This window comes from Rhinolophus sinicus, chromosome 8 (assembly GCF_057876585.1).
Source record: "Rhinolophus sinicus isolate RSI-liver-muscle chromosome 8, RSI-T2T, whole genome shotgun sequence".
Lineage (NCBI taxonomy): Eukaryota > Metazoa > Chordata > Mammalia > Chiroptera > Rhinolophidae > Rhinolophus > Rhinolophus sinicus.
The window spans coordinates 43768256-43793785 of record NC_142508.1 but is presented as its reverse complement, the minus strand read 5'-3'; the positions used below and the strand labels follow the sequence as shown (position 1 = coordinate 43793785).

At 55.2% G+C, this 25530-nt stretch overlaps 3 protein-coding genes across 3 annotated transcripts; 1 reads left to right on the top strand and 2 right to left on the bottom strand.

Moving 5' to 3' along the window:
* The first annotated feature begins 48 nt into the window (after nt 1-48).
* Nucleotides 49-15661, top strand: MAP3K10 (mitogen-activated protein kinase kinase kinase 10). The gene is made up of 10 exons (XM_019751347.3): nt 49-1341; nt 5294-5474; nt 7940-8088; nt 8528-8703; nt 9298-9544; nt 11019-11135; nt 12984-13158; nt 13252-13364; nt 13728-14396; nt 15061-15661. The coding sequence occupies exons 1-10, from the start codon at nt 660-662 to the stop codon at nt 15381-15383; spliced, it is 2832 nt and encodes a 943-aa protein (XP_019606906.3). The 5' UTR covers nt 49-659; the 3' UTR covers nt 15384-15661.
* A 174-nt stretch (nt 15662-15835) lies between these two features.
* TTC9B (tetratricopeptide repeat domain 9B) lies at nt 15836-18168 on the bottom strand. The gene is made up of 3 exons (XM_019751350.3): nt 17692-18168; nt 16958-17140; nt 15836-16043 (listed from the first exon to the last, which is right to left on the bottom strand). The coding sequence occupies exons 1-3, from the start codon at nt 18104-18106 to the stop codon at nt 15940-15942; spliced, it is 702 nt and encodes a 233-aa protein (XP_019606909.2). The 5' UTR covers nt 18107-18168; the 3' UTR covers nt 15836-15939.
* A 2397-nt stretch (nt 18169-20565) lies between these two features.
* Nucleotides 20566-24459, bottom strand: CCNP (cyclin P). The gene is given in 7 exon segments (XM_074314322.2): nt 20566-20803; nt 21551-21702; nt 21795-21953; nt 22500-22655; nt 22725-22814; nt 24177-24399; nt 24401-24459. Coding segments are annotated over 7 exon segments (1005 nt in total). The 3' UTR covers nt 20566-20637.
* Nucleotides 24460-25530: the final 1071 nt, after the last annotated feature.

The window sequence follows — 25530 nt, the reverse complement described above, 5'->3', positions numbered from 1 at the left end:
CGAGCCCGCGCAGCCGGAGACTACAACTCCCAGGCGGCACCGCGGCGGCGGCAGCGAGCACGTCACTCAGGCACCGCCGGCGGCCCCGGGAAGCGGCACGGGCGGGGGCAGGGGCTGTGGCCGACCCGGAGGCCGGTGCAGAGGATGGGGGTCGCCCCGCCGCCCCGCCCGTGAGGAGGCCGAGGGGCGCTCCACCCCGTCCCGGGGCGGGCGCCCCCGGGGCCCCAACGCCCCTGTCCCGCCCGGCGATCGTGTACCGGGATGCGGAGCCGGGGGCCGCCGGTGGAGCTGCGCGGGGTGAGAGGCGCGGGGAAGGGGGCTGCCTGTTGCCCTCGCCCTCGTCCCCCACCGGCGGGCCCCGGCAAGAACTCGGGATCTGGGCGACCAGGCCTCCTTAGCTCTCTGACATTTGGGGGGTACAGGTGAACCCGCCGCCCTACCCCCACATCGCCCCGCCTGGACAGCTGAATCAGAGCGGACGACCCTGCCCTTTTAAAGCAGCTGTTCCCTGCTCCTGCGGAGGGTCCCCCAGCTATGGCCCCCAGGAGCCCCCTAGAACCCACAGGGACTGCCCCCCATCCTGTCCGCCGGGGCCCGCCCTCTGCATCCCGCGGGCAGCCTGTGTAAAGCGGCCTCCAGCAGCCCCCGGCCCCTCCCCCATGGAGGAGGAGGGAGGCGCGGCCGCCAAGGAGTGGGGCACCAACCCCGCGGGGCCCGTCTGGACCGCTGTGTTCGACTACGAGGCGGCGGGCGACGAGGAGCTGACCCTGCGGAGGGGCGACCGCGTCCAGGTGCTTTCCCAGGACTGTGCCGTGTCGGGCGACGAGGGCTGGTGGACCGGGCAGCTACCCAGCGGCCGTGTGGGCGTCTTCCCCAGCAACTACGTGGCTCCCAGCGCCCCAGCCGCCCCTGCGGGCCTCCAGCTGCCCCAAGAGATTCCTTTCCACGAGCTACAGCTAGAGGAGATCATCGGTGTAGGGGGCTTTGGCAAGGTCTATCGGGCCCTGTGGCGTGGCGAGGAGGTGGCGGTCAAGGCTGCCCGGCTGGACCCTGAGCGGGACCCGGCAGTGACAGCAGAGCAGGTGCGCCAGGAGGCCCGGCTCTTCGGAGCCCTGCATCACCCCAACATCATTGCTCTCAGGGGCGCCTGCCTCAGCCCCCCACACCTCTGCCTGGTGATGGAATATGCCAGGGGGGGCGCACTGAGCAGGGTGCTGGCGGGTCGCCGGGTGCCCCCTCACGTGCTGGTCAACTGGGCAGTGCAGGTGGCCCGGGGCATGAACTACCTACACAGTGATGCCCCTGTGCCCATCATCCACCGGGACCTCAAGTCCATCAACAGTAAGTGGTGTCCTTCCCCAAAAACTTGCTGTCACAGAACCCTGTAAGGCCAAGCCTAGGTGGTGGGAAATGGGGACCCCAGAAGATCCTGCCTGGGACAAGAAGGGGCAGTAATCCCTTCAGGGCTGGGTGAGGCAAGCCTTGGCCCATTAAGGGAGGAAAGGGTGGCTCAAAAACATTAAAGGACTACCTACCGGCCTCCCAGGCTTCAGAGTCACAGTAGCGCAATAAATATGTGCCCATGAACACTGTGACAGGCTGTGCCTTCCCAGCATGAACAGAGCAGATACAGTGCCTGCCCTCATGGTGCTCCCTGTTCAACCAGGACCCCAGAGTCCACCAGGCAGACACTTGGCCTGGAGTGAGGGTTTCTCAACCGTGGCACTATTGACGTGGGGCTGGGTGATGGCAGAGGGCTTCCTGTGTGTTGTAGGTTGTTTAACAGCATCCTGGCCTCTACCCACCAGATGCCATTAGTGTTCCCTGCCCCGCCTCCAGTTATGATAAGCAAAGCTGTCTCCAGACATTGCCAAATGTCCCCTGGGAGGGCAAAATTGCCCCCAGTTGAGAACGACTTGCTGGAGTCCTCCCAGGCCTCTGCCCCAGCTGGCAAAGGCAAACTGGAAAAGATGAGGGAGGAGGAAAAGGGACGTGCCTTATGTAAAAGCTTGCAGGCTACTGGGCTTATTCCAGGTTCTCAAAAGTTGACTGGTTGTTGAATGAGGAGTGGGACCAGGTAGAAGGGAAGGTTCTCCAGAACCCACATCTAGATCAAGGAGCTTTTCACGATGTCAGCAAATATTAATGGAGAACCTGTTAAGTAGAAGCCAAATAGGAACCAAGATGTCCATGGTTTGGGCCCTAATGGTACTCACAAACTAGAGATTTCATTTATTCCCCAGATATTTCTGGAATTCCCATGGTGTGCCAGACCCTTAAGGATACAGAGGGGAAAATCCTGCCTTCCTGGCTCTCCTGTCCTTCCTCTGCCCCATCTCACTTCCTTTCATTATTGGGCCAGATCATGTGTTAAGCTAGAAGGACCAATGGCGAATGAGACTAGCATGTTCCCTGCCCTCAGTAAAATGTGAGGGGTTCCCCTTTGCCCTCAGCCCTCACATCACATCTATTTCTGATGCCTGTCAATTCTACATCTTGATATTTGTTTGAATCCATCCCACTATTTTAATAAGTTTTTTGCTCTGCCCCCATCACCACCTAAAACAGAGGGGCGTCTTCCTTCCCAGGCCTGGCATTTGTATACTCAACAGAGAGCTACCAGTGTCCGAGGTATACCAAGCCCTGAACCAGGTGGTCCCTGATTTTATAGATGCTCATGCTCTAACTCGAGACAGGTGGTCCTGACAGACACAGGTGGTCCCTGATTTTATAGATGCTCGTGCTCTAACTCGTCTGAAATACTGGAGGCAGGATTACCGCATGCGCCTCTCAAAGGCTGGGGCCCATTCTCCGCTCTTCCTCAGCCCTGCTGCTGCACAGCCTGCAGGGGGGGGTAGAAGGACACTGCTTCCACTCCCCCAAGTTTTTCTGTAGCCTGTGCCACCTGGACAAAGGGTTGGTGGGACTCTAGGCCAGGGCTTCCTGCTTGGGCGATGAACTGCTCCGTGCCTGAGACAGAGGACACGGCCTGCACAGCACAGCTTCCCCAGTCACCCTTCCCTAAGGAGCACCTCATCTGATGTCATTCATTCATTGGTTCATTCAACCAGTAATTCTTAAGTGAATTAAGTAGCTGGGCATTGTCCGAGGCTCTGGGATTATAGAAGGGAACAACACAAGGTTCCCTGCTTAAGGAAGTCACAGTCTAGTGAACAGAAATAGATGACTGATATTTACATAGACAACAAAATTTCCAGAGTATCAGGGGCTCTGAAGAAAACAAAGCAGATTAAGGATGGGGCAGAGAGAGCTCTTACACCAGATAGTCAGGGAAGGCAACATTTGAGTAGAGAGCTGAACAAAGAGGACCCAGCCTTACAAATACGTGGGCAGAGCAATGACGTGAGGTGGGCATGAGCATGTCTTGTTGGAGAAACAGCAAGGAGACCAGAGGGGTTGTAAGAGCAGGAGTGAGGCAGAGGTAGAAGGAGATGAGGTCAGAAAGGTAGGCAGGGGCCAGATCACATTGACCTTGGGGGCTATGGTGAGTACTTTGGGCATTTTATTCAGTGCAGTGGAGGCCATTAGAGAATTTTAAGCAAAGGATGACATGATCAGACATATTTTAAAGGAAATTGATTTAGGCCCAGCCTAGGAGATGTAGAAATAAAGTATAAGACCATGGAAGTGTTACCTCTGTCACAAGGTCACTCCACAAACAGGAGAGGTGGGGACCCTAGAAGGGAGGACTTCTGGGAGGTTGAGTCATAGGCTAAGAGTCACAGGAGGCTTCCAGGAGGAGGTGGCATTTGAGTCAGGCTTTAAAGAATGGACAAGATTACCAACATGGCCCTGTGTGATGTACTGATCTCACTAGCCCTCAGTTTCTTCATCTGCCAAATGGGCATGGTAGAGGAATTACCTCATTATTATTGTGACTGGAGAAGTAGCCAGGAATGCTCAAAGATAAAAGTAGAGAAATAAGGAAGAATTATGGCAACATCACACACTAATAATAATATCTAGTGCTTTTAAAAGGATCTACTGTTCCTTCAGGAAATAAATCTTTACTACAGCCCTGTAAGGTAAATACTATTATCATCTGCATTTAACAGAGGAGATATCTTAGTGTTAAGAAAAATAAAGTAAATTATACAAGGTTATGTAGCTAATAAGTGGCAGAGCTGGGATTCAAACCCAGGCAGGACACTGTACACTTTGGGGCCTTTTTTTGATAGAAGGTAGTAGAATATCACAGCAGTTAAAAGATTGGGCTTGATGACAAATCTAGTCCAAATCTTTGCCCCAGCATTTTCAAGCTGTGTGATCTTATACAAGTGACCTCATCTCTCTGAACCTCAGTTTGCTAGTCAACAAAATAGGTTTCTTGCTAGTTAATTCATGTAAAGGGCTTAGCACTGTGCCTACCGTGATTATTATTGTTAGTAATGACCATAGGCAGCAAGTAAGTTGGAACCATTCAATAGGCTTGGGGACTACATCAGTGAGATTTTGTCACAATACTTACTGTTGTGTAACAAACCACCCCCAAAACTCGGTTTCTTCAAACTCCGTGTCATTTGTTACTGCTCATACATTTGCAGGCCAGCTGGAGGGTGAACTGATTTAGGCTGGGCTCAGCTGGAGAGGCTTTGCTCCAAGTATGTCATCCTCTTTGGCCCATCAGGCTAGCCAAGGCACATTCTCTTGGTGATGGCAGAAGTGCAAGAGGGCAAGCAGGCACGTGAGGCCTCTTAAGGCACAGGCTTGGAACTGGCATTCTGTCACTTCTGCCTCATGCTATTGGCCAAAGCAAGTCATATAGCCAACCCACAGTAAAGGACGGGGAAATGCACTCTGCCTCTTTAGAGGAAAGACCTAGAAAGTCACATGGTAAAGTGCGCCACAGAAAGGAGTAGAATGGGGGCCACGAATGCAGTATACCACAGGAGATGACAAAGACAAAGGAAGCCCCGTTCATCCCTTCTCTCATGGTTTATAGTTCCCACTTCTGGGGAGGTTGGGAACTCAAGGCCTGGACCTAGGAGGAACAAGGCCCTGGCCATAGACCTTCCACTAAGCACCCCCAGAACCTAAGTGGGAGTCAGGAGAACGGGATACAGGAGAGCTCCCTCCTGCTAATGGGAGCCTGAAGTTAGACCTGCATGGAAGGGTTCACAGTATTCCAGGCCAGGAAAGGAGCTGCTTCAGAGGGGGACAACTCAAAGTGGGGGGAGAGAACAAGTAGGAAATTCCAGCTGAGGCAAGGGGCAGGACACGGGTCTGTACCCTAGCAGGTCTGGGGTGACCCACCTTTCTTCCTACCCCACAGTCCTTATTCTGGAGGCCATCGAGAATCACAACCTCGCAGACACGGTGCTCAAGATCACAGACTTCGGTCTCGCCCGTGAGTGGCACAAGACTACCAAAATGAGTGCCGCAGGGACCTACGCCTGGATGGCCCCGGAGGTTATCCGTCTCTCCCTCTTCTCCAAAAGCAGCGACGTCTGGAGGTGCTGATGGTGGGGCCGGGGAAGCCTCCTGGAAATGGGGGAGGGAGGCGGGGATGAGGGCAGAGTGGGAGGGACAGTTTCCCATTAATGCCAGGATCTGGGCCTCGCAAAGGGGCCTGCCAGCAAGGGGAGGCCATCGGACCGGTGCCAAAGCAGGTGTCTGCTCTGCTACCAGAAGTGGCCGCTGAGGAGGACTTGGATTACAGTAACAATTCCAAAGATGCAGAGATAGGACGTCAGAGCTAAGGCCCCTCAGACACCATCCTGTACACTGCCCCCCACTTGTCAAACAGGAAGTTGAGGCCCTTGGAGGCAGCCATTCATTCTTTCATCCAACGGTGCCAGGTGCTAGGGATACAGCAGTAAATAAAAATAGAAACGTCCCTGCTTGCAGGGATAATAAGTACACAAGAAGCTGAAAGGGCTGTTTTAAGGAAATTGTAAAATTATTTTTTTAAAGATAAGTTAATCCACCAAAAGAAAAAGTATTAGATAGTGTTACAAGCCAGGAGGTTGATGGGAAAGCGCTCTGAGGGTTGGAAGACAGCTTTGCAGAAGGCTTTTCTGAGAAGCGATGCTTGAGCTGAGTTGTAGGTGACAAGGAGCCAGCCATGGAGAGTTTGGGGGAAGATCTTCCCAGGCAGAAGGAACAGCTTGCACAGAGGAGGTACTGAGGTGAGAACAAGCTCAGTATGTTCTGGAAACAGCTACAAAGGCCCATGTGGCTGGCTGGAGCAGGCAAGGAGGAAAGCGGCAGGAAATGATGTAGGAGAGAGAGCTGGAGGGCCCGGCAGATGAAGCACCGGACTCGTGTTATTCCAAGTGCAGTGGAAAGCCATTGGAGGCGTTTAGGAAGGCCATGATCTGAGGCAGCACTGCAAAAGCTCCCTCCAGCTGCAGGGTAGAGGATGGGTTGTAGGGGAAGGAGTGGGGGCCGGAGGCCAGTGAAGAGGCTGTTCCCATCACCAGCAAGACCTGATGCAGCAAAACTCTTCCAGGGCCTTCTACTGAGTGAGAGCCAAACCCAGGTCATTCCTCAGCTGAGGCTCCAGATGGACCAACCAGCAAAGTCATGGCTTTTAGGCAGACAGGTCAGACAGGAAGTCAACTAGAGCAGTGCAGCCCTTTGGGGTAAGTCCTGACTGGCTTCACATAAGGTGTCCATTTGTGGTCCCAGACATTTAGCAGTCATACTTCAGCAGCAAGGAACAGAAACCCCAAAATAAAAACTAAAGCTTTTGCTTTCAGGACACTTCGGGAAGTTAGTTGCACACTGCACACCCTCCTGCATCCCACTGGCCAGAGCCGTTGTCATATGGGTGTGCACAGCTGCAAAGGAGGATGGAAAATGATTTCGGGCAGCACATGCCAGGTTCAAATTCACCAGCGCCGTCACTGAGGATGGAGGGGGGCTGTCAGCTGCATGAAGGCAGGGGTTACGTCTGTCTGATTCCCGTGCCTAGAGCAGTGTCTGGCACCCGGGGGACAGTTAATGGGTATCTGCTGAATGAATGCAGGTGTGGATACGGGCAGCATGGGTCCTACCGCACATGGTGATCAGGATTCAGAAGGAGCACAGTTAGCTGGAGCATGTAGACACGCAGGTGACCGTAGCACAGTGCTGCAAGCTGTCGCGTTGTGTAGCCCTAAGGACACTGTCCTGGGCATCGGGCAGACCTGAGAGTGGCTCCACCACTTACTAGCTGTGTGGTCATAGGCAGGCAACTTAATCTCTCTGGGCCTGCACCTGCTCATCAGATGAGATGGGGGTCATGCCAATACTTTCTGCCTTACAGGGCTGTTGTGAGGGTTACTGAGAGTGCCTAGCACAGTGCTGACCTGGAGGAAGTGCTTTGTAAATGTTAAGTAGTGTTAACTTGTTTTTAGAGGTTAAGTGCTGAGGGTTCTGTGGGAACATAGAGGAGGGGCTTCTAACCCAGCTTTGGAGACTGTGAAATCAAGGAAGGCTTCCTGGCAGAGGAACACCTGAATTGAGACTTAGAGAAGGTTAGGTGCAAAGGGAAGAGTGTTCTTGACAAAGGGAATAGCATGTGCAAAGGCTAGAGGTTAGGAAGAACAGGGCTTGTTCAACCCTTCAATGTGACTGCAAGATGAAACTGGGGTTGGTATGGAGGCTGAGAGTGCTTAGAGGTGAGGCTTCAGGGGTCATCAAAGGTCAGGGCTAAGAAGGGTGAATTTTCCCAGTGGGCACAGGAGACCCACTGAAGGTTTTCAGGGAGGGGCAGGGGAAGAGAGACAGAGCAAAGGCGAGACATCAGAGAGCAACCCCACTACATCTATTTGCGATCAGGCCAGTGGAGGTCAAATCAGGTTCTCGGGGCCTCATTGGCCAGGGCTGGATGTTGGGGTGAGGGAGGCTCACCATGGGACCAGATGCAGGGTTGGGATATAGGTAAGGATTGGGGTGGGCTGCAGCATCACCCCTCCCTCTCCCCCACCTGCAGCTTTGGAGTGCTTCTCTGGGAGCTGCTGACCGGTGAGGTCCCCTACCGTGAAATCGACGCCTTGGCCGTGGCATATGGTGTGGCTATGAACAAGCTGACGTTGCCCATCCCTTCCACCTGCCCCGAGCCCTTTGCCCGCCTACTAGAGGGTGAGCCAGGGCCCTGTGGAGAGGGTAGGCTCAGCTTGGGGTGGCAGGGGCCCTTGGGCACAGACTTTGCCCTTTTACACCCATTCTTACCAGTGGGCCCAGGAGTGAGGGAGGAGGGGCTGGACCATGAACAGTCTCCCCCAAAGTTGGCTCTATGGCCCCAGACCCTTGCTCTGGGCAGGCCCATAGCTCTGAGGGCAACCCGTTAGGATTCACTGGCCCTGGAATTCCTCCCTGATCCCCAATTCTGCCACTGGTCAGGGAGCAGGTCCATGGGTTTCTCTCTCAGAGTTTCACCAAGTGAAATATTGCCAGGAATTTGGCTTTGAATCCCTTCCCCTCAACGCCATGGAAGCTGTTTGTCCCTTGAAGTTCTGCCTTCCACGGAGCCGGCGGATGCCCCAGAGCATGGCCACTGACTTCTCCACTCCCACCGCAGAATGCTGGGACCCAGACCCCCATGGGCGGCCAGATTTCGGCAGCATCCTGAAGCAGCTTGAAGTCATCGAACAGTCAGCCTTGTTCCAGATGCCACTGGAGTCCTTCCACTCGCTGCAGGAAGACTGGAAGCTGGAGATTCAGCATATGTTCGACGACCTCCGGACCAAGGAGAAGGTGAAGACGGGGAAAGGTGGGAGGGAGGGAGCAAGATCCCTGAGTTCTGATATTGGGTGGGGTCTTTCCCCTGAGCCCAGGTCTTTGGGTCCATGCAGGGCCATGGGAGCTTTTTCTGCATATTAAGAAGACAGCCTCCTGCTGGTTGACTAGTAAGAAAAAGGTACCCTGCACTGAAGTACTTATAAGTGATACTGTGTGACAGCTGCAGTTGGTTTTAAAGTACTACAGCAAAATGAGAGGGGCAGAGGAGAGAAGGAAGAGGATACATAAAAAAAGATTCGCACAGTATATAGATCATTGTTGGGTGATGGGTATCTGGGGGTGCACTACTGTCTCTCTGCTTTTGTGGGTGTTCGAAGTTTTCCAAATTGAGTTAAAAAATGAAAAATCAAAGAGAAAAAGGCACCCTTTCTTTGGGCTTACACAGTCCCCTGCCCTGGCACCCAGCTTGGCTAGTGAAGTGTGAGCTGGATTGTGCCCCCAATTTGCCCCACAGCAGGACGCCCTGTGCAGGACCCCAACCAGACATGGGTCCACCCCAGCGGCGGAAAAGCTAAGCCCCTCTCCCCACGCCACCTGTCTCGTCTCCAGGAGCTCCGAAGCCGGGAGGAGGAGCTGCTGCGGGCAGCGCAGGAGCAGCGCTTCCAGGAGGAGCAGCTGCGGCGGCGCGAGCAGGAGCTGGCGGAGCGCGAGATGGACATCGTGGAGCGGGAGCTGCACCTGCTCATGTGCCAGCTGAGCCAGGAGAAGCCCCGGGTCCGCAAACGCAAGGGCAACTTCAAACGCAGCCGCCTGCTCAAGCTGCGGGAAGGCGGCAGCCACATCAGCCTGCCCTCCGGTACCCGCCCCGCCCCTTGAGCGGCCCTAACCCAGGCTTTATCGCTAACTTTTGTTTTTTTTAACTTTTTAATTACTGAATATATCACACACACAGAAAACAACCAAAAAACTGTACAGCTTAATGAGTTAGCATAATCACCCCATGAAAGCACCTATAGCCACCCAATTGCTCTCCACGTGCCCCCTCCAACCCCCTGTCACCCCCTAAAGGTAACCCCTGTCTTGACTTTCAGGACAATCGCTTCCTTACTTTTCTTTATAGTTTTATCTCTCAACTATTTGCTTAATATTTTTTAATCTGCCTCTTCACCCCCCTTACTAAAAATGTGTTGAGGATACATCATTTATCCTGCAGCATTTCCTGCAGTCTGGATTTTGCTGTTTGCATCTCCCTGGTACCACTTCCCATGTGCCTGTGTCCCCAGACTTTCCTATAAATGGGTGTTAGGTTAGACCATGTGAAATTGCTGGTGTTTGGTCATTTTTGAGCTACAGAAAAACAAGTTCACGTGGATCTCTAGGCTTAATCACTTTCAATGTCAGGTTTGATTTTGTTGTTGCTTTTGGCAAAGACTGCCTCCTAGGGAATGTCAGAGGCACATCACACTGGTTGTCTCCCTGTGATGTTATAGCCGTAGAGGGGTGCCTAGAACAGCACCAGCCTGTGCAAATACAGCACAAACTACACGTGTACTTTTACATTTTCTAGTAGCTTTATTAAAAAGGAGGGAAGAAACAGGTGAAATTAATTCTTATAATGTATTTTTACTTAACCCAATATCTCCAAAATACTATGGTTTCACATGTAATCAATACCAAAAAAAAAATTGTTAACGAGATAGTTACCTTCTTTTTTCCACACTAAAGCTTTGAAATCCAGTGTCTTTTATATTTACAGCACATTTCAATCTGCCAAATTTTCATCAAAAATACTTGACTATATTTAGATTCCATAAAATTTACAGTTGAAAAAATAGATTCATACACCCAGGTTGTTCCAAACATGCTTAAATGTTTCCAGTGACCGAACTGCGTAACCATCTTTAAAGGTAAACTTAATTGCAGTCAAATAAATAAAGATAAAACCCTCCAGCTCAGGTGCACAAGCCACATTTCAAGTGCTCAGTGGCCACATGCGGCTAAAGGCCACCAGAGTGGACACTCAGGCCTAGGTCCTTAGCTAGGGCAGCAGCCCTCAGACCTGAGCGTGCGTCAGAGGTACCTGGAGGACTGCTTCCACCGCAGTTAGATCCCCACACCTCATCCCAGAGCTGCTGAGTCAGGGAGGGCCCAAGAATGTGCATTTCCAAGAGGTTTCCACTTGATGTTGATGCTGCCGGCCTGGGGACTACACTTTAAGAACTACACATTAAGGAATGCAAAGTGGTGGCATTCCTTCTATATGTCTATAAAGAGAACGTCGCTGGTTACCCATGGAACCGTTTACTTAGGAAAGGCTCTCTGTTTTGCAGGCTTCGAGCATAAGATCACTGTCCAGGCCTCTCCAACCCTGGACAAGCGGAAAGGATCTGATGGGACCAGCCCCCCTGCAAGCCCCAGCATCATCCCCCGGCTGAGGGCCATTCGCCGTGAGTATCTCCCTCGGCCATGACCAGTCCATCCATCAACAAATTTCTCTGAGCACATACCATGCACCAAGCCAGAGGATCAGTGGGGAACGAGCCAGGCAGGGTCCCCTCCCTCATTCTAATGGGGGGACAGACAATAAATAAGTCCATAAGCAGGAAAATTTCCTGGCGGGACGAGCACTACAAAGAAAATCAGGGAAGGGAATAAAAGGGAAGAGTTGACATTAGGAAGGCCTGTCTGAGGAGCTGGGGTCTGAGCAGGGACCTGTGTGGTAAAAGAGGAGAGACAAGCGGCGATCTAAAGGAAGAGTGTTCCTGGCAGAGAGAATAGCAAGGACCTGGCGGTGGGAACAAGCGTGGCATGTTTATAAGCCCAAAGGCCAACTTGGCTGAAGTAGAACAAATGGGAGGCAGAGCAGTAGGTTTGTGGTCAGGGGTTCAACAGAGGCCAGATTGCGCCAGTGCGTGAGAGCCGGGATAAGGAGTCTGGATTGTTTTTAAAGGTGATGGATGAGCCTCTGGAGGGCTGTGAGCAAGACAGGGATGTGATAAAACGTACCTTTCCCTCTGGATGGTAGGACGACAGGAGTAAGGGTGGGAGACAAGTTAGATAATGGAGGCTGGACCAGGGTAGGGCCTCGGAGAGGGAGATGGCCGCAGTCGGGGCTGCCTGGCAGAGGTGCAGTTCGCTGATGAGTTGAAGGATACAGGGCTGACTCCCAAGTCTGTTCTGCCCCATCACTCACCCCCAGCCTTGCCCTGCACACTCCCCCCCTGCACTGACCTTTATTGATCTCGGTTTGGGCACCAGCTTTGTACAAGGCTGGGAGATTCATTCTCATGAGGGACACAAAGACAAACAATGACCATTCAGTGGTAGTCAGGTACTGCTATCAGGGTGCATTCAAAGTGATAGGAACAGAGAAGACAGCACAATGACTCCCCAGGGAACAAACTGCTCCCGAGCTTGAAAGGCATACAGCCAACCAGGCCCAGAAAGGGACTGAAATGGAACAGAATTCCCAGTGAAGGGAACAGCCTATGCAAAGGCATGAAGGTATGAAAGCCTCCACTTGGGAACCTGTAGACATGGGGTCCCAACCAGGGCACTTATGCCCTCTGCCTGTGTACCCCAACTCTCTCTCTCTCCCTCCTTCCCTCCCTCCCCTCCACGCTGGCCTCCTGGCTGTTCTGTGTACTCTCTGGACTGTCCAGCCCCAGGGCCTTGGCATTTGCTGTTCCCTCTGCCTGAAATGCTCCTCTCCCTTGTATCTACATGACTCACTCCCTCACCTCCTCAAGTCTTTGCTCAGATTTGTCTTCCTCCCATGTGAAGCCTTCCCTAACCTCCAAACCCCTTTCCTGCTTCATAGTTCCCGCAGCATGTACCACCTTCTAACACCTGCACAGATGATTTACCCTGTGTGAGTCTTGCTGTTCGTCTATCGTCACCCACTGAAATGTCAACTCCCAGGGCAGGGGAGTTTGTCTGCTTTGTCCACTGCTGTCTTCTCAGCACCTGCCACAGGGCTTGGCACAGAGCAGGTTCTCAGTAAATATTTGGGAATGAATGGATAATTAAAGTGATCGGAGCTGAGGCTGAGGAAGTCAGCTGGGAATAACATCCAGGGCCTCGAATGCAAGGCTGAGGAGCTTTACTGTTGTCCTGACAACGCTGGGACACTATGGAAGGATTTAGAGCTGGGGAAGGTCATGATTGGAGTTAGAATCCAAGATCCCTTGGGCTTCCAGGTGGAGGATGAATCTGAGGTCGGCTGAATGAGGCTGGGAGCCCAGTGGGGACAGACTCTCAAAGACGCAGTAACCAAGTGTCTTCTCTCAACCCAGTTACTCCTGTGGACAGTGGTGGTGGCAGCAGCAGTGGCAGCAGCACTGGTGGCAGTGGAACGTGGGGCCGCAGTGGGCCCCCAAAGAAGGAAGAACTGGTTGGAGGCAAGAAGAAGGGCCGGACCTGGGGTCCCAGCTCCACCCTGCAGAAGGAGAGGGCTGGAGGAGAGGAGAGGTATTGGCGGCTGGACCTACCCCATGCCCTGCTCCCAGACCCATGTCCACCAGAGGCCGCCGAACCACCCCCCATCTTTGGATCCCCCTGCAGGCTGAAGGCCCTGGGGGAAGGAAGCAAACAGTGGTCATCAAGTGCCCCCAACCTGGGCAAGTCCCCCAAACACACCCCCATGGCTCCAGGCTTCGCCAGCCTCAATGAGATGGGTAAGAAAAGGAGGATGCTTTCAAAGGGGAGTGGAGGGGACATTCCCTGGCCTAAGGGGACCCTAACCCAAGACAAAGCTGTGACCATTCCGCTGGGTTGTGGGGAGGGAGCTGGATCTCACTGGGCCAGAGGGTAGGAGGCATTTCTTTAAAGGGGGACAGACATTCCTGGAAAGGTGTGGGCGTCACTCCCAGGGACCGGGGCTTTGAAGGGAGATGGTTTTGAGAACCATACTTAGTGGACTTGGTGGTCTCACTGTTGGAGGGGTCATTGGGGGCAGTCCCCTGCCTCCCAGTCCCCAGAAGTCACGGGTCTGGGGGCCACCCGGAGGGAGTCGAGTGCTGGCCCTCTCCCGGTTGCAGAGGAGTTCACGGAGGCCGACGGAGGCAGCAGCGGGCCCTCCTCGCCCCACAGCACCCCGGCCTACCTCGCGGTGCCGCTGCCCGCCGAGCCCTCCCCGGGGGCGCCTGTGCCCTCCGCGCGGCCCATGCCCAGCACCCGGCGGCGCTGTGAGCTTGCGTTGCTGGGCTGCGCCACCCTGCTGGGCGCCGTGGGCCTGGGCGCTGACGTGGCGGAGGCGCGCGCGACCGACGGTGAGGAGCAGCGGCGCTGGCTCGATGGCCTCTTCCCCCGCGCGGGTCGCTTCCCGCGGGGCCTCAGCCCACCTGCGCGCTCTCCTGGCCGCCGCGATGACTCCACCCCCGGCCCGGGCCTGGCGCCCTCAGCCACCCTCGTGTCGCTGTCGTCTGTGTCCGACTGCAACTCCACGCGTTCGCTTCTGCGCTCAGACAGCGACGAGGCTGCGCCGGCCGCGTCCTCCCCGCCGCCTTCCCCGCCCGCGCCCCCGCCCCCGTCCAGCACCAACCCGCTGGTGGACCTGGAGCTGGAGAGCTTCAAGAAGGACCCCCGCCAGTCGCTGACGCCCACGCACGTCACGGCCGCGCGCGCCGTGAGCCGTGGGCACCGGCGGACGCCGTCGGATGGGGCGCTGGGACAGCGGGGGACACCTGAGCCCATGGGCCCCAGCCCTGGTGAGTGAGGCATCCCATGCCCAGGGCAGAATACAGCCCTCTCCCCTGCCCCTGCCGAGGTCCAATGTCCCAGCCCTGCATCCACCCCCAAGATGCCAAGGCAGCCACCCCCTGCCCTGCGTGAGGAGGAAGGGGCAGTGTCCCCTGACCCTCACTGCTGGAGGCATTGTGGGTCCCCAGTGATTGAGAGACAGGATGAAGCAGGGGTGGCGAACTCTGCAGGCCACAAGGGCCAGGCGGGTGACATTAATGACAGCAAGAATAACTATAGCTAACATAATAGCTATAGTTAACACGCATGTGCTAGGCCCTGTTCTCTATGCCTTTATTCACCTGCCGAAGATGACCGGAACAGATAGGAGTTCAGTACCTCCTATCAGGTACTGAGCTACTCTTTTATCATTACCGTCATCCTCATCATCATCATTTGATTTACTCCTCACCTATGTGGAGAGGTGCTGTTATCCCCACTCAGAGATGGTGTCATGTCTGAACTCTGTCTTCCTGACCCTAGCCCAGTGTAGGGGAGTTGGGAGGGAGGAGGGCTTTGTCTTCAGATTTTTCAAGAGAAGTCAGAAATTCCAGTTTTCATGTCAATGCCCCTGGCTCTTCAGTGCCACCCTCTGCCCCACCCCACACACCTCGTCTGATCCTCTCTTACCAGGCCCTCGAGATCCCCTGGACTTCCCCCGCCTACCTGACCCCCAGGCCCTGTTCCCCACCCGCCGGCGGCCCCCTGAGTTCCCTGGCCGCCCCACCACCCTGACCTTCGCCCCAAGACCCCGGCCGGCTGCCAGCCGCCCCCGCCTGGACCCCTGGAAACTGGTTTCCTTCGGCCGGACACTCAGCATCTCGCCTCCCAGCAGGCCGGACACTCCCGAGAGCCCTGGGCCCCCTGGCATGCAGCCCACACTCCTGGACATGGACATGGAAGGGCAGAGCCAGGACAGCACAGTGCCCCTGTGTGGGGCCCACAGCTCCCACTGAGGTCTGCCCACTGCCGCCCGCCTGGGCAGCCATGAATGTAGCCCCCCAGGTCCCACCCCAGCCCACCAGGCCACAAGGCAGGGGAGGCCCTGGGCAGGATACTCTATTTATTGGGGAAGGGGGGAGGGGGGAACACTTAATTTATTCCTTTGTACCCCAGGGGGTGGGGCCCTGTGCCCACCCTGCAGTAGGGGGAGGGTGGGCAGGGATACTCAGGGACAGGGCATCATGGGGGATTCAGCACAAAATTCAGCATTAAAGGTAACCCCTGCCCCCTACTGTGCTTGGCTGTGTGTCTTTCCCTGGCCCAGGCCCTGATCCTGGCTCATCCCCAGTGGGGCACCCCCCACCCCATGCTCCCTCCCTGGGCCTCTCTGGATTTCTGAGGTCCAGGGGATGACGCCCAGGCCTGTGTCCCCTCCCTGGTCCCCACAGAACATCACACAAAGAGGTTATAGTCACCAGTGATAAGTGCTTTACCAGCGAACACGAGTTGGGAAATTACAAGGTGAAGTAGGAGAGAGTAGGGGTTAGGGACAGTCCCCCTAGGTTGGCCTCAGCCAATGACATCCCTTGGTCCGGTGCCACTGTCTTCCCGCTGGAGGTTGCACCGGTTCATCTTCAGCTGAGTCAACTGGATGTAGCGTAGGACATTGGTGTCTGCAGGGGAGGTGGGCAGGGCATTATTTGGGTGTCCTGAGGCAGCAGGTGACATCCGCACCACCTTGGCTCACACCTCATTGTCCCCAGCCTTCAGTGGCTCCCCCGCACAGCCAATATTGCCAGAGCCCTTCTCCAAAAGCCCCAGCCCCAACAAGCAGAGTGGGTTGTCACACCTACAGACTTTTGCATTTGCTGTGCCAGCTGCCAGGAATGCCTCTGCTCAGAGACTCCTGTCACACGTCTACTCATCCTCCAGTGACATCTGCAAAATGCCTGTTCTCTCCAAACCACTTCCCAGGAAAACCCATCTTGCTTCCACTCCCACAGCCCCGGGTCATGTACCGGCTGTGCTCCCTTCTCATTGCTCTGAATACAAACTGCATGTTGTGTCTGTCTGTACACACACACACACACACACACACACACACACACACAGACTCTGTGATCTCCCAGAGGACAAGGAACGAGCCTCCAGCTCTGCCAACCCCACCAAATTCCTGGCATTGCCCACCCTGGGGTCTGCCTTTCAGCAAGTGCTCCAGGAGTGCTGGCTTGGGGGAAACAGGTGAATGACTGGGTGAGGGTGGGAATGGGTTAGTGAGTAAATGAATGAGTAGGGGGATGAAGCTGAGGGGGTGAGTAGACAGGGAAGACGCTGAGTGCGTGGCTTCAGGATGAGTCGATTAGATGAGAGGTGGTTGGGTAAATATCAAGAAAGGATGGGTGAGTGGACATCTGAATGGCGGGTGAATGAATGGCGGATGAGTGGGTGTGTAGGAATAGGTAGGAGGAGAACCTCACCCTCGTAAGGACGTAGGTGGGTGATACAGCACTAGCTCTGTCCTGACCCTCCCGCCCTTGTTTCCTCTGCTTCAGCCCCTCTCCCTGCTCCGCCCCGCCCCTCCCCTCACCTGTGGGCTCTCGGCTGCGGGCCTCCTGCAGGTAGCGCATCGCGCGTGCATAGTCCCCCAGGTGGTAGAAGGCAATGCCGGCGCGGTATGTGGCCTTGAAGTTGCCCTTCTGCTTCTCCAGCACCTTGAGACAGTACTCGCGCACCCGCTCATAGTTCACCAGCTCCGACTGCAGCAGGCAGGCTGCGGGGCACGGGGACCGGTGCTCTCAGAGCCTGCCGGCACCCCCACACCTCACCTGACCGCGAGGAGCCTTGCCTTCAGGATGCGGGGATCCCCCATCCTTTCCCACGGCTGGGCGGGGCCTAACGGATTTCTCAGGCTACCAGGGGCCGCTCACTCAGCTTCTGACTAAATCAGAATAGAATCAATCTGCGCCGCCGCTAGAGGGCGCGAAAAACACAGACACGCGCTCTCGGTGGATTTCCATGGGGGGAGTACTACTAAGATCGATCTCAGGTGAGGGATGGGGACCTTTAATGGCTCATCCAGGGTGAGCTTTTCTGAGTTTCGCGTGGGGCAGCCCAAAGCCCATTTCCTGCATCCCAGTTCCTTCCATCCCTGTGGTTCCCTACACCCCAACCCCTCTCCTTGATAAGTTCTGAGGTTCCCCCGCACAGACCTCAGCCCTGGCCCCTTCAAGCCTAGGTACCCGCGCCCAAAGCTTCACGATTGCCCCTCACGCCCCACCTCTGTCACCTATGCACCCTCTGCGCTCCCCGACGGCTCCATACCGGTGAGAGAGTCATAACATTCCACCTCCGTGTTCTCCACCAGGCGCCGCTGCTCCTCGCTGAGGCGGGCCGGACCCGGGCTGGTGGCGGGTCCCGGGGTGGGGGCCGACAGGCCACCAGGGCGGGTTCCCTGCGCCGCCTTCAGCTGCAGCAGTGCCCGATGATACTTGCCGATGGCTTCCCGGAACTTCTTCTCTCGGTAGCAGCGCTGGCCCTCCGCCTTGAAAGCCACGGCGGCCCGCAGGCTGCTGTCGAGCGCCGCGCCCAGGCCGCCCGACGGCTCTGGGGCAGGACCCGGCCGAGATGAGCCATGGCGGGGGCCAGGGCCCGGCGGGGAGAGGGCGGGAGGCGGGCGCGGCGGAGGCTCCGGGGCAGCGCTGAGCATCAGCACCGGGGACAGCGCGCCGCGCTGCATTGTGGGAAACTCCTGCGGCCGCCGCTGCAGCTACCGCATCGCCCCCCGCGGGGCCGGTCCCCACCCTTTCTCCGCCCCCGCACCTCCGGCAGCCGACTCCGGCTGCCCCCTATGGGTCTAGAGAAACCCCTCAAGACTTCCCCACTCTCTCCTTCAAATCAGCCCCAGTCCGCGTTCTCTAGCCCGCCTCTCCCTCCTTCCCACTCCACTTACTATCCCTACCCTCCTACCTGCTCTCCTCCCCCGTGCCCAAAGCTCCCAAAGATTTCTGGAAGGAAAGGACAAGTCTGGGGGAAAGAGCAAAAAGATATTAACCTCGCAGAAAACTGGTTTCAGCCCACTAGGCTTTTGGCATATTGGATAAGGACACAGGCTATGGACTCAAACTGCCCAGATTCAATTCCCTGATGATTTCCTCACTAGTTGTATGACTTGGGCAAACCACCTAAATTACCTGGAACCCCATATTCTCATCAGTAACATAGGACAATGACAGCAACTTTGAAACTCACTGGTGTATCTATGCAACAAACAAATATTCACTGATATCTTTTCTGTGCCCAGCTCTGAGCCGGGTGATGCTGGGACATAGCAAGGAGTGAGAAAGCCTCAGACCCTACCCTCACTGGACTCCTAGTCCATTGGGAGACAGAGAAGTGGCCAGTAACGGCCCAGAGCAGGCTCGCAGGAGAAGCTCAGGCAAAGTGGTCAGGGTGGGATGGGGAGGCACAGGCAGAGGGGTCAAGCCCAGGATGGAGGACGCACAAGAGGCTCTGAGGGTCCAAAGGAGGCACCTGCCCTAGACTGAGGTGGTGAGTGAAGGTTTCCTGGAGGAGAAGATAACTCTAAGAGAGATCTGCTTCTTACCCTCATCAAGTTCAGTGTCTGGGTAGGAAAACCAGTGCGAAAGCAAGTAAGTGACAGCCTAGAGTGAGCAGCACATGTGAGACGAAAATTTTTGAGTGAAAAATTGAAGCTGAAAAAGGTGGTTGTCCTTCAACCCTCCTTAGCCATGTACTTAACGGTGGAAATTTGGCTAAGCTCCTTGATCTGCCTCACCTCGCCTTCCTTCTGCATAACATGGATAAGAAGCTTACTTTAGTTGTAGGGACTGAATCGTGTTATGCAGATCAAGCACTTAGCACAGGGCCTGGTACAGTAATATGCAATCAACAACCCATGCTTCTTATCATCTGTGAGACTGTGAGATAGGTGACCATAAGTGCCTGGCTCTGAGTCAGCACCCATATATAATTGTTGAATGAATGAGTGAATGAATGAATAACTTTACTACGTATTACCACTTCCCCATCCCCACAAAACCCTAGTTTGGGTCTCAGCCCCAAACACCAAGCTTGTATTTCCACTCTCCCCTCCCATCCCCACCACACATCCTCTCCCTGGCAGGTCTACCCAACATACCCAAACCTGAAAAGAGAACCTTCCATCCCATCAGCAGCATCTGCTTCTATCTCTTACTGTACTTTGCTAAGTGAGTCTCTCCCCATCACTGGTCCTCCAATCTCGAATATCTCAGGGGCAGGAACTTCCTCCTCTCAGCACATCCAAACCCTGGCTTGGTTAAGAGTCTAATATTCCTAAAGTTGAATTCTAGAGCAGTGAGCTCACCTTTCTGCACCTCAGGTATATTTTTGTTTTAATTAAAAACATGGAGATCCACGGCTTCATAGCAAATATTTTCTGAGCACTTACTAAATGGCTAGGTGCTAGAGGCTTTGTAGAAACAGGGGATCACTGTCCCTGACGCACAGCCCTGATAGGATGCAACGCTAACATTTTCACACCACCTACTAGGTATCAGGCAATGTCCAAAAGCTACTCGTAACATCCTCGTAAGAGTATGTTAACTTAACCTTATCACATCTCTCAATGAACTTAAGTAAACCGGGTCCCATTTACCAAACTCTTGCTATCAAAGACCTGTCAAAGACCCGTACTTCACAAACTGATGACCCTCGCAGTCCAGCATATGTAATGTGATGGGCTTATACAAACATTGAAAAATATTTAATTAGTTTCCAACATATAGAAGCAGAGATATTTATGGATTTGCATATTTTCAGCCTCACTTGAACAAAATCAGAAAATCCGGCAATATCGAGGTAGTATTCATGACGGGGGGGGGGGGACATTCTCAGTTTCCCACAGTCCCCATTTCTCCTAAATTCTTTCCAACCCTGAGACAGAGGGCCATTCAGCTTGCGTTGAGATTTTCCTCTCAGCATCCCTGTCCATCTATCTCCCGCAAGGGTTTGTTCCTGGGATGCCCAGTTTGATCCCGGGCAGCTGCGCTTGCGGAAGCCCGTTAGTGCCCCCTCGCGGAGGAGTCCGGAATTCGCTTGCATTAAGGGCCTTGGTGACAACAATCAAAGAGGCCCGGGAAGTGACCAATCAAAAGCGAGAGGGGTCGGAATCCGACCAATGAGAACAGAGAGCGCTCAGAATAAAAAATTCTTTTATTGAAGTGGGAGACCGACACACACACACACGGAGTCTTTTTTGATAGGGATTCAGGGAGGCCCGGGCTGGGGGCGGCGGAGCAGGCAGGCGGCGGCAAGGCTGGTGCTTTGGCATTGGGGCCGCGCGTACTTGAGGAAGATGGCGGCGCGGCCGGGCGCAGGGCCTCTGAGCGCCGCGCGGGCCATGCACGGCTCCAGCGGGCTCAATTCTGCGGGGCTGCAGCGGGAAGACGGAGAAACTGAGGCTGATGCAGGGGGTAGCGATGGAGACGACCTGTCCTCGGAGCTGGGGTCTCAAGACCGAGAAGACACTTTGACTTGGGTCCCCGGGGACTGCCCAGGGGCTATCTCGCGGCCCATTATCTAGAGAGTGACTAGAGGGAGCCAAGGAAGGGCAAACCTCCATTCTCCCCGCAGGGCGCGGCTAGGGAGAGCCAGGGCCCTCGGGGAGGGAAGGCGTAGTGCTGAGGACGGGCAGGCATCCAGCTCTACCCTGGAGGCACAGCTGGAAGCAAAGACGATACACCCTGACCCTTGGTGGCATGGACAACAGGGAGGCGGAGCTCCAGCAGTTGAAGGGACACCCCATTCGCGGCTAGAGGGAAGCTGCGGAACTTGAGGCTGGCACACCTCTCATTCTCAACTCTGGAACACAGCATCTTCCGGGTCTGGGGAGAGTCTATCTCTCACCCTGGACATGGTTAAGGGTCCCCAAATCTAGACAAACAACCCATTCATTCTCCCAGACACTCCCAGAGAAAAACAAATGGGATTGCCCCCAGGCTAAGCAAACACCCCATTCTCTCTTCCACCCAGAAAAATCAAGTCTAGTTGTCATCGTCGTGTCTCCCCCACCCCTATAATTGTCTCATTCTCTGAGACAGTAATGACAGCGACCAGGAAGGCAGAACCCTGAAGCCTCCGCCTCCCGGGAGGGCAAAGAGACCCTCCACGGTGGACGTACCTGTAAAGCGCCAGCTCCTGTCCGGACCCCGCGCCGTTGAGCACGCGGTGCGCCAGGCTCAGTGCCGCTGCTGCGCGGCGACCGGGCTCCCACCGAGCGGCCTCGGCCTCCAGCAGAGACAGCTCCAGGAAGTAGGTGGCAAGTAGCATCACCTGCCAAAGCCGCCGGGAGACTATCAGGCCACGCCCCTATCCCGCATAGGTCACGCCCCTAGCCGCAAAAGCCATAAACCGGTCCCATGCACCTGCGAGCTGCTCCGGGCCACTGCAGCAAGTAGGCCAAGGCAGAGGAGCGGACCTGGGTGGTGCAGCCGGAAATCCAAGCGGCTCAGGATGCGTCGCTCGGCCCGCAGAAGCTCGGCCTGCGAGAAAGAGCCAGCTCCCAAGAGGCAGAGGGAAGCAGGCTACGGGTTGGGGGGGGGGGGGGAAGAGGTGTTACTCCCTGCCCTGGAGCGCTGTGTTGTTTCCTTTCTGGTCCTCAGTTTCCTGGTCTGTAAAATGGAGCCACTGATTTGTTGTCTGGAAGTCGTGAGAACAGTCCAGAGTCAGAAAGACCTGGGTTCGATTTCAAACCCTACCATTTACGCACACTGTGTGACGGACATTCACAGAAGCGCTCTGAGACTGCTTCCTCATCTGTAAAACGGAGATACTGCTCCTACCTCACCAGGCAGTTCTGATAAAGCACTGAGTTTACGCATGTTAACTGTAACTTCTCAAGGAGGACTGTTAACTACTGCAACTATTCAAGACTGGGTCCAAGTTCCAACTTTTGACTTTGGGCACATATCTTCGTCTCTCTGGGCCTCAGTCACCTCATACAGATCTGCTGAGAGTCCAAGAGGACGTAAAGCACTCGCTGGGCACAGTGCTTGGCACATAGTAAGAGTTTAATCTGTGACAGCGGCGTGTAGGAAGGGTTCACCCTCCCAGCCCTACCCCGGAAGTACCTCGGGAAGCACGCACTCTTCCACTTTGCACGCCACGAACAGGCAGGCCACGCCCAGCAGCTGCAGGCGATGTAGGCGCACTCGACCCACTCGCAGGTAGGAATCGAGCAGGTGCACGGCCAGGTAGAGAGTGTCCCCCGCCAGGCCCAGGTACTCCTGGGGAGGAGCACGGGTGACCACCAGGCTGTGACACAGGCCCAGCCCCGACCCCTCTCTGGTACGTACGTGCACCTGGACCAGCCAGTCCACCACTAGCGTGCGCATCTCCGGGGTCACGGTGCGGGGCAGGGCCCTCCCGGGCAGCGCGCGGCACACCTGGGGTTGGGTAGGGTCGGCCTCACACTCTACACCTGTGCCTCAGCTTCTCTCCTGAGCTCCAGCCCTGGGTGCCGCAGCCCCCTCGCCCCAGCTGAACACAGCATGAGTGCCACACCCAAACTAGCTTCCAGCATCTCCTCCAGATATGCTCCTTTTCCCTATCACCGTCTTGAAAACCCTGGTCTTTCTTCTGGATTTCGCCTCCTTATCCACCGCCCAGTCTGCAGCCCCCACAGCCACGGGAACTCCAGAGCATCTCATCTCCCCCTGGGTTCCCAGCCTCCATTCTTGGTCACCAATCCTCAACCCATCCTCCTCAGAGCCCCCAGACGGGTCTTTCTAAAGTACAAACTTGACCAAGAAACTCCCCAACTTAAAACCCTTCCATGGTTTCCAGGACCCTCGGGAGAAAATCCTAATTCCTCTCAGACTGTCTCAGGCCCTGCCCCTGCTCCAACATCTCTTCCCTCGGTGCCTTCACAACCCACACTCCAGCTACACCAGCCGCCTTGTGGCCCTAGGCTATGCCAAGATCATCCCTACCTCAGGGCCTTTGCGTGTATGTAATGTTCCCTCCACCTGAAATGGTTCTTTCCGAGCTCCTTGCATTGCTGACTCCTCAGTCATTCAAGTCTCAGCTAAAACTCCCCTGACTTTTTCTATACTCCTCCCTATTTCATCACTTTATTTCCCTCAATAGTATATTTTCAGTCTGGAGATAGCCAGTGTTTCCTTGTGTATTTTGTCTGTTTGCCCCACTAGGCTGCTGGCACGCAAGGGCAGGGATTTCTGACCAGATCCCAGCTATATCTGGGTTCCTAACAGAGACCCTGATCCAGGAGACGCTCACAAGATGTTTGTTAAATAAATTCGTCCCTTCAATGTTTCTTCTGCCAGTGCCTGTCTCAGATGTCTGTGGACTACCACGGCCTGCGTTTTGGTCTTTGTCGGCCTTCTGAAATGATCACCTACATTCGTTTGCTTGCCTCCTCACAATGAGGACAGACTGCCTCTGTTCACAGCAGCATTCCCCAGTGCCTAGAACATGCTCAAAAACACTTGTTAATAAATCGCTAAATATTTGTCAATCCGATATATATAAGTGACAAGTACGAGGGGCTCTGAAATACCAAAGGAGGGACTGCAAACAGGCGGGAAGGATGGGAAAGGGCATTGGGGGTAACGGGTGGGGGACAGCAACCAAGCCACGAACTTGGGGAGGAGCTGGGAAGTCAGCAAGAAGGGATGAGACGGAGGCTGGCTGGGAAGGAGATCTAGCCTCGGCTAACCCGCCCCACTCTGCTACCCTCCGGGCCTGGGGCGGCCCGCCGTCCAAGGGGTCCCGCCTGGCCCCCTCACCAAGACCTCGGTGAAGATGTCCCCGGCGTACTCGCGTTCTCCCTGCAGCCCCAGCGCGCTCAGCGCCTCCTCCAGCCCCGGCGGCGCGCACGATCCCGGGGGGCTTTCTGAGAGTCCTGGGGAAACGCTCGTGCCTGCAGGGATACCGTCAGAAGCTGGGGCGCTCGGGGGCTCTGAGTCGAGGGAAGCAGTGGGACTCTGCAAGGAAGAGGGCCTGGGGTCAGCGCCTGGAAGGAGGCCCAAACCGGGAGGTGGGACGCAGGCTTCTACATCTCACCAGCATCCTCGAGGCTGGCGTCGGAGGCGAAACCGAGCCCCCACCTCTTCCGGCTGGAGCGTGGACCCGCGGCAGGCGCTTTAAATGCGCCTGGGCGCATGCGCCTTGAGCACACCTCATCTGGGCAGGTGCGTCGGCAATAGAAGATGCTACAGAGAGGCTGGCTCTGCCCCTCCAACTCCTGTATCAGGCAGCTGGAGTCAAGCCCCTGTCGTGTTACTACATGACCAGATGCAGCTTCTCGGAGCCTCATGTTCCCCAGCAATGAAGTAGGGATTATTTCAAAACACAGTCAACAGAGTTGTAATGAGGATTTTATAAGATTGTTAAGTAGCTAGCACAGGGCTTAATACAGTCAAAGCCCAAGACATGGGAGCTACAAGTCTCTTCACAAATATTTAAGGAAGGCCCCTGTGTTCCATGCAGTGGGAGTTCAGGGGTGAACAACCCACCTGTGGCTGCTGCCTTTTAACAAGTCAGTGGCCCAGAGCTGAGCTGGTGATGGGACAAGTTGCCAGTGGATCTGTGTGAACTAGTGTAGCAGCCTCCTCACTGCTTTCCTTATTCCCATCGCCTACATTCTGTTCCCTGCATGCAGCCAGAAGGGAGCCTGTGCACACCTAATAAATCAGAATCTCACTCGGCCTCTGCTCAGAACTCCATCATGGCTCCCACCGCCCTCAAGATGCAAGTCCATGAAGCCCTGTATTATCTTCCCACCCCACACACACCTGTGAACTCATCTCCTGTCCTTACCGCCCTCGCTCCTTCCTCTCCCACACCAGCCTCCTGAGTCATCCTCACCCACACCAGGCACACTCCTACCTCAGGGCCTTTGCACTGTTTCCTCTGCCTGAAATGTTCTTTTCTTGCTTCTTAAGGTGTTTACTCAGATGTTACCTTCTCCATGAAAAGTGTCATCCTGAGCACTTTCTGCCCCCATGCTCTGTACTTATTCTCTCCTTGGCATTTGCTGCCTTATTTATTGTCTCCCTCCTGACTAGAATGTGAACCTCATGAGGGCAGGGCTTGTCTGGTTTTTCACTGCTGTATTCCCAGTGCCTAGAACAGGGCTGG

Excerpts from the sequence above, each read along its gene's own strand:
- MAP3K10 (XM_019751347.3), top strand. The coding sequence starts at position 660 with ATGGAGGAGGAGGGAGGCGCGGCCGCCAAGGAGTGGGGCACCAACCCC. Across the intron at positions 8,704-9,297 it reads ACCTCCGGACCAAGGAGAAG|GAGCTCCGAAGCCGGGAGGA; the intron begins GTGAAGACGGGG and ends TCTCGTCTCCAG. Across the intron at positions 13,365-13,727 it reads CGCCAGCCTCAATGAGATGG|AGGAGTTCACGGAGGCCGAC; the intron begins GTAAGAAAAGGA and ends TCCCGGTTGCAG.
- TTC9B (XM_019751350.3), bottom strand. The coding sequence starts at position 18,106 with ATGCAGCGCGGCGCGCTGTCCCCGGTGCTGATGCTCAGCGCTGCCCCG. Across the intron at positions 17,141-17,691 it reads ATGTTATGACTCTCTCACCG|CCTGCCTGCTGCAGTCGGAG; the intron begins GTATGGAGCCGT and ends CGTGCCCCGCAG. Across the intron at positions 16,044-16,957 it reads CCGCAGCCGAGAGCCCACAG|ACACCAATGTCCTACGCTAC; the intron begins GTGAGGGGAGGG and ends CCTCCCCTGCAG.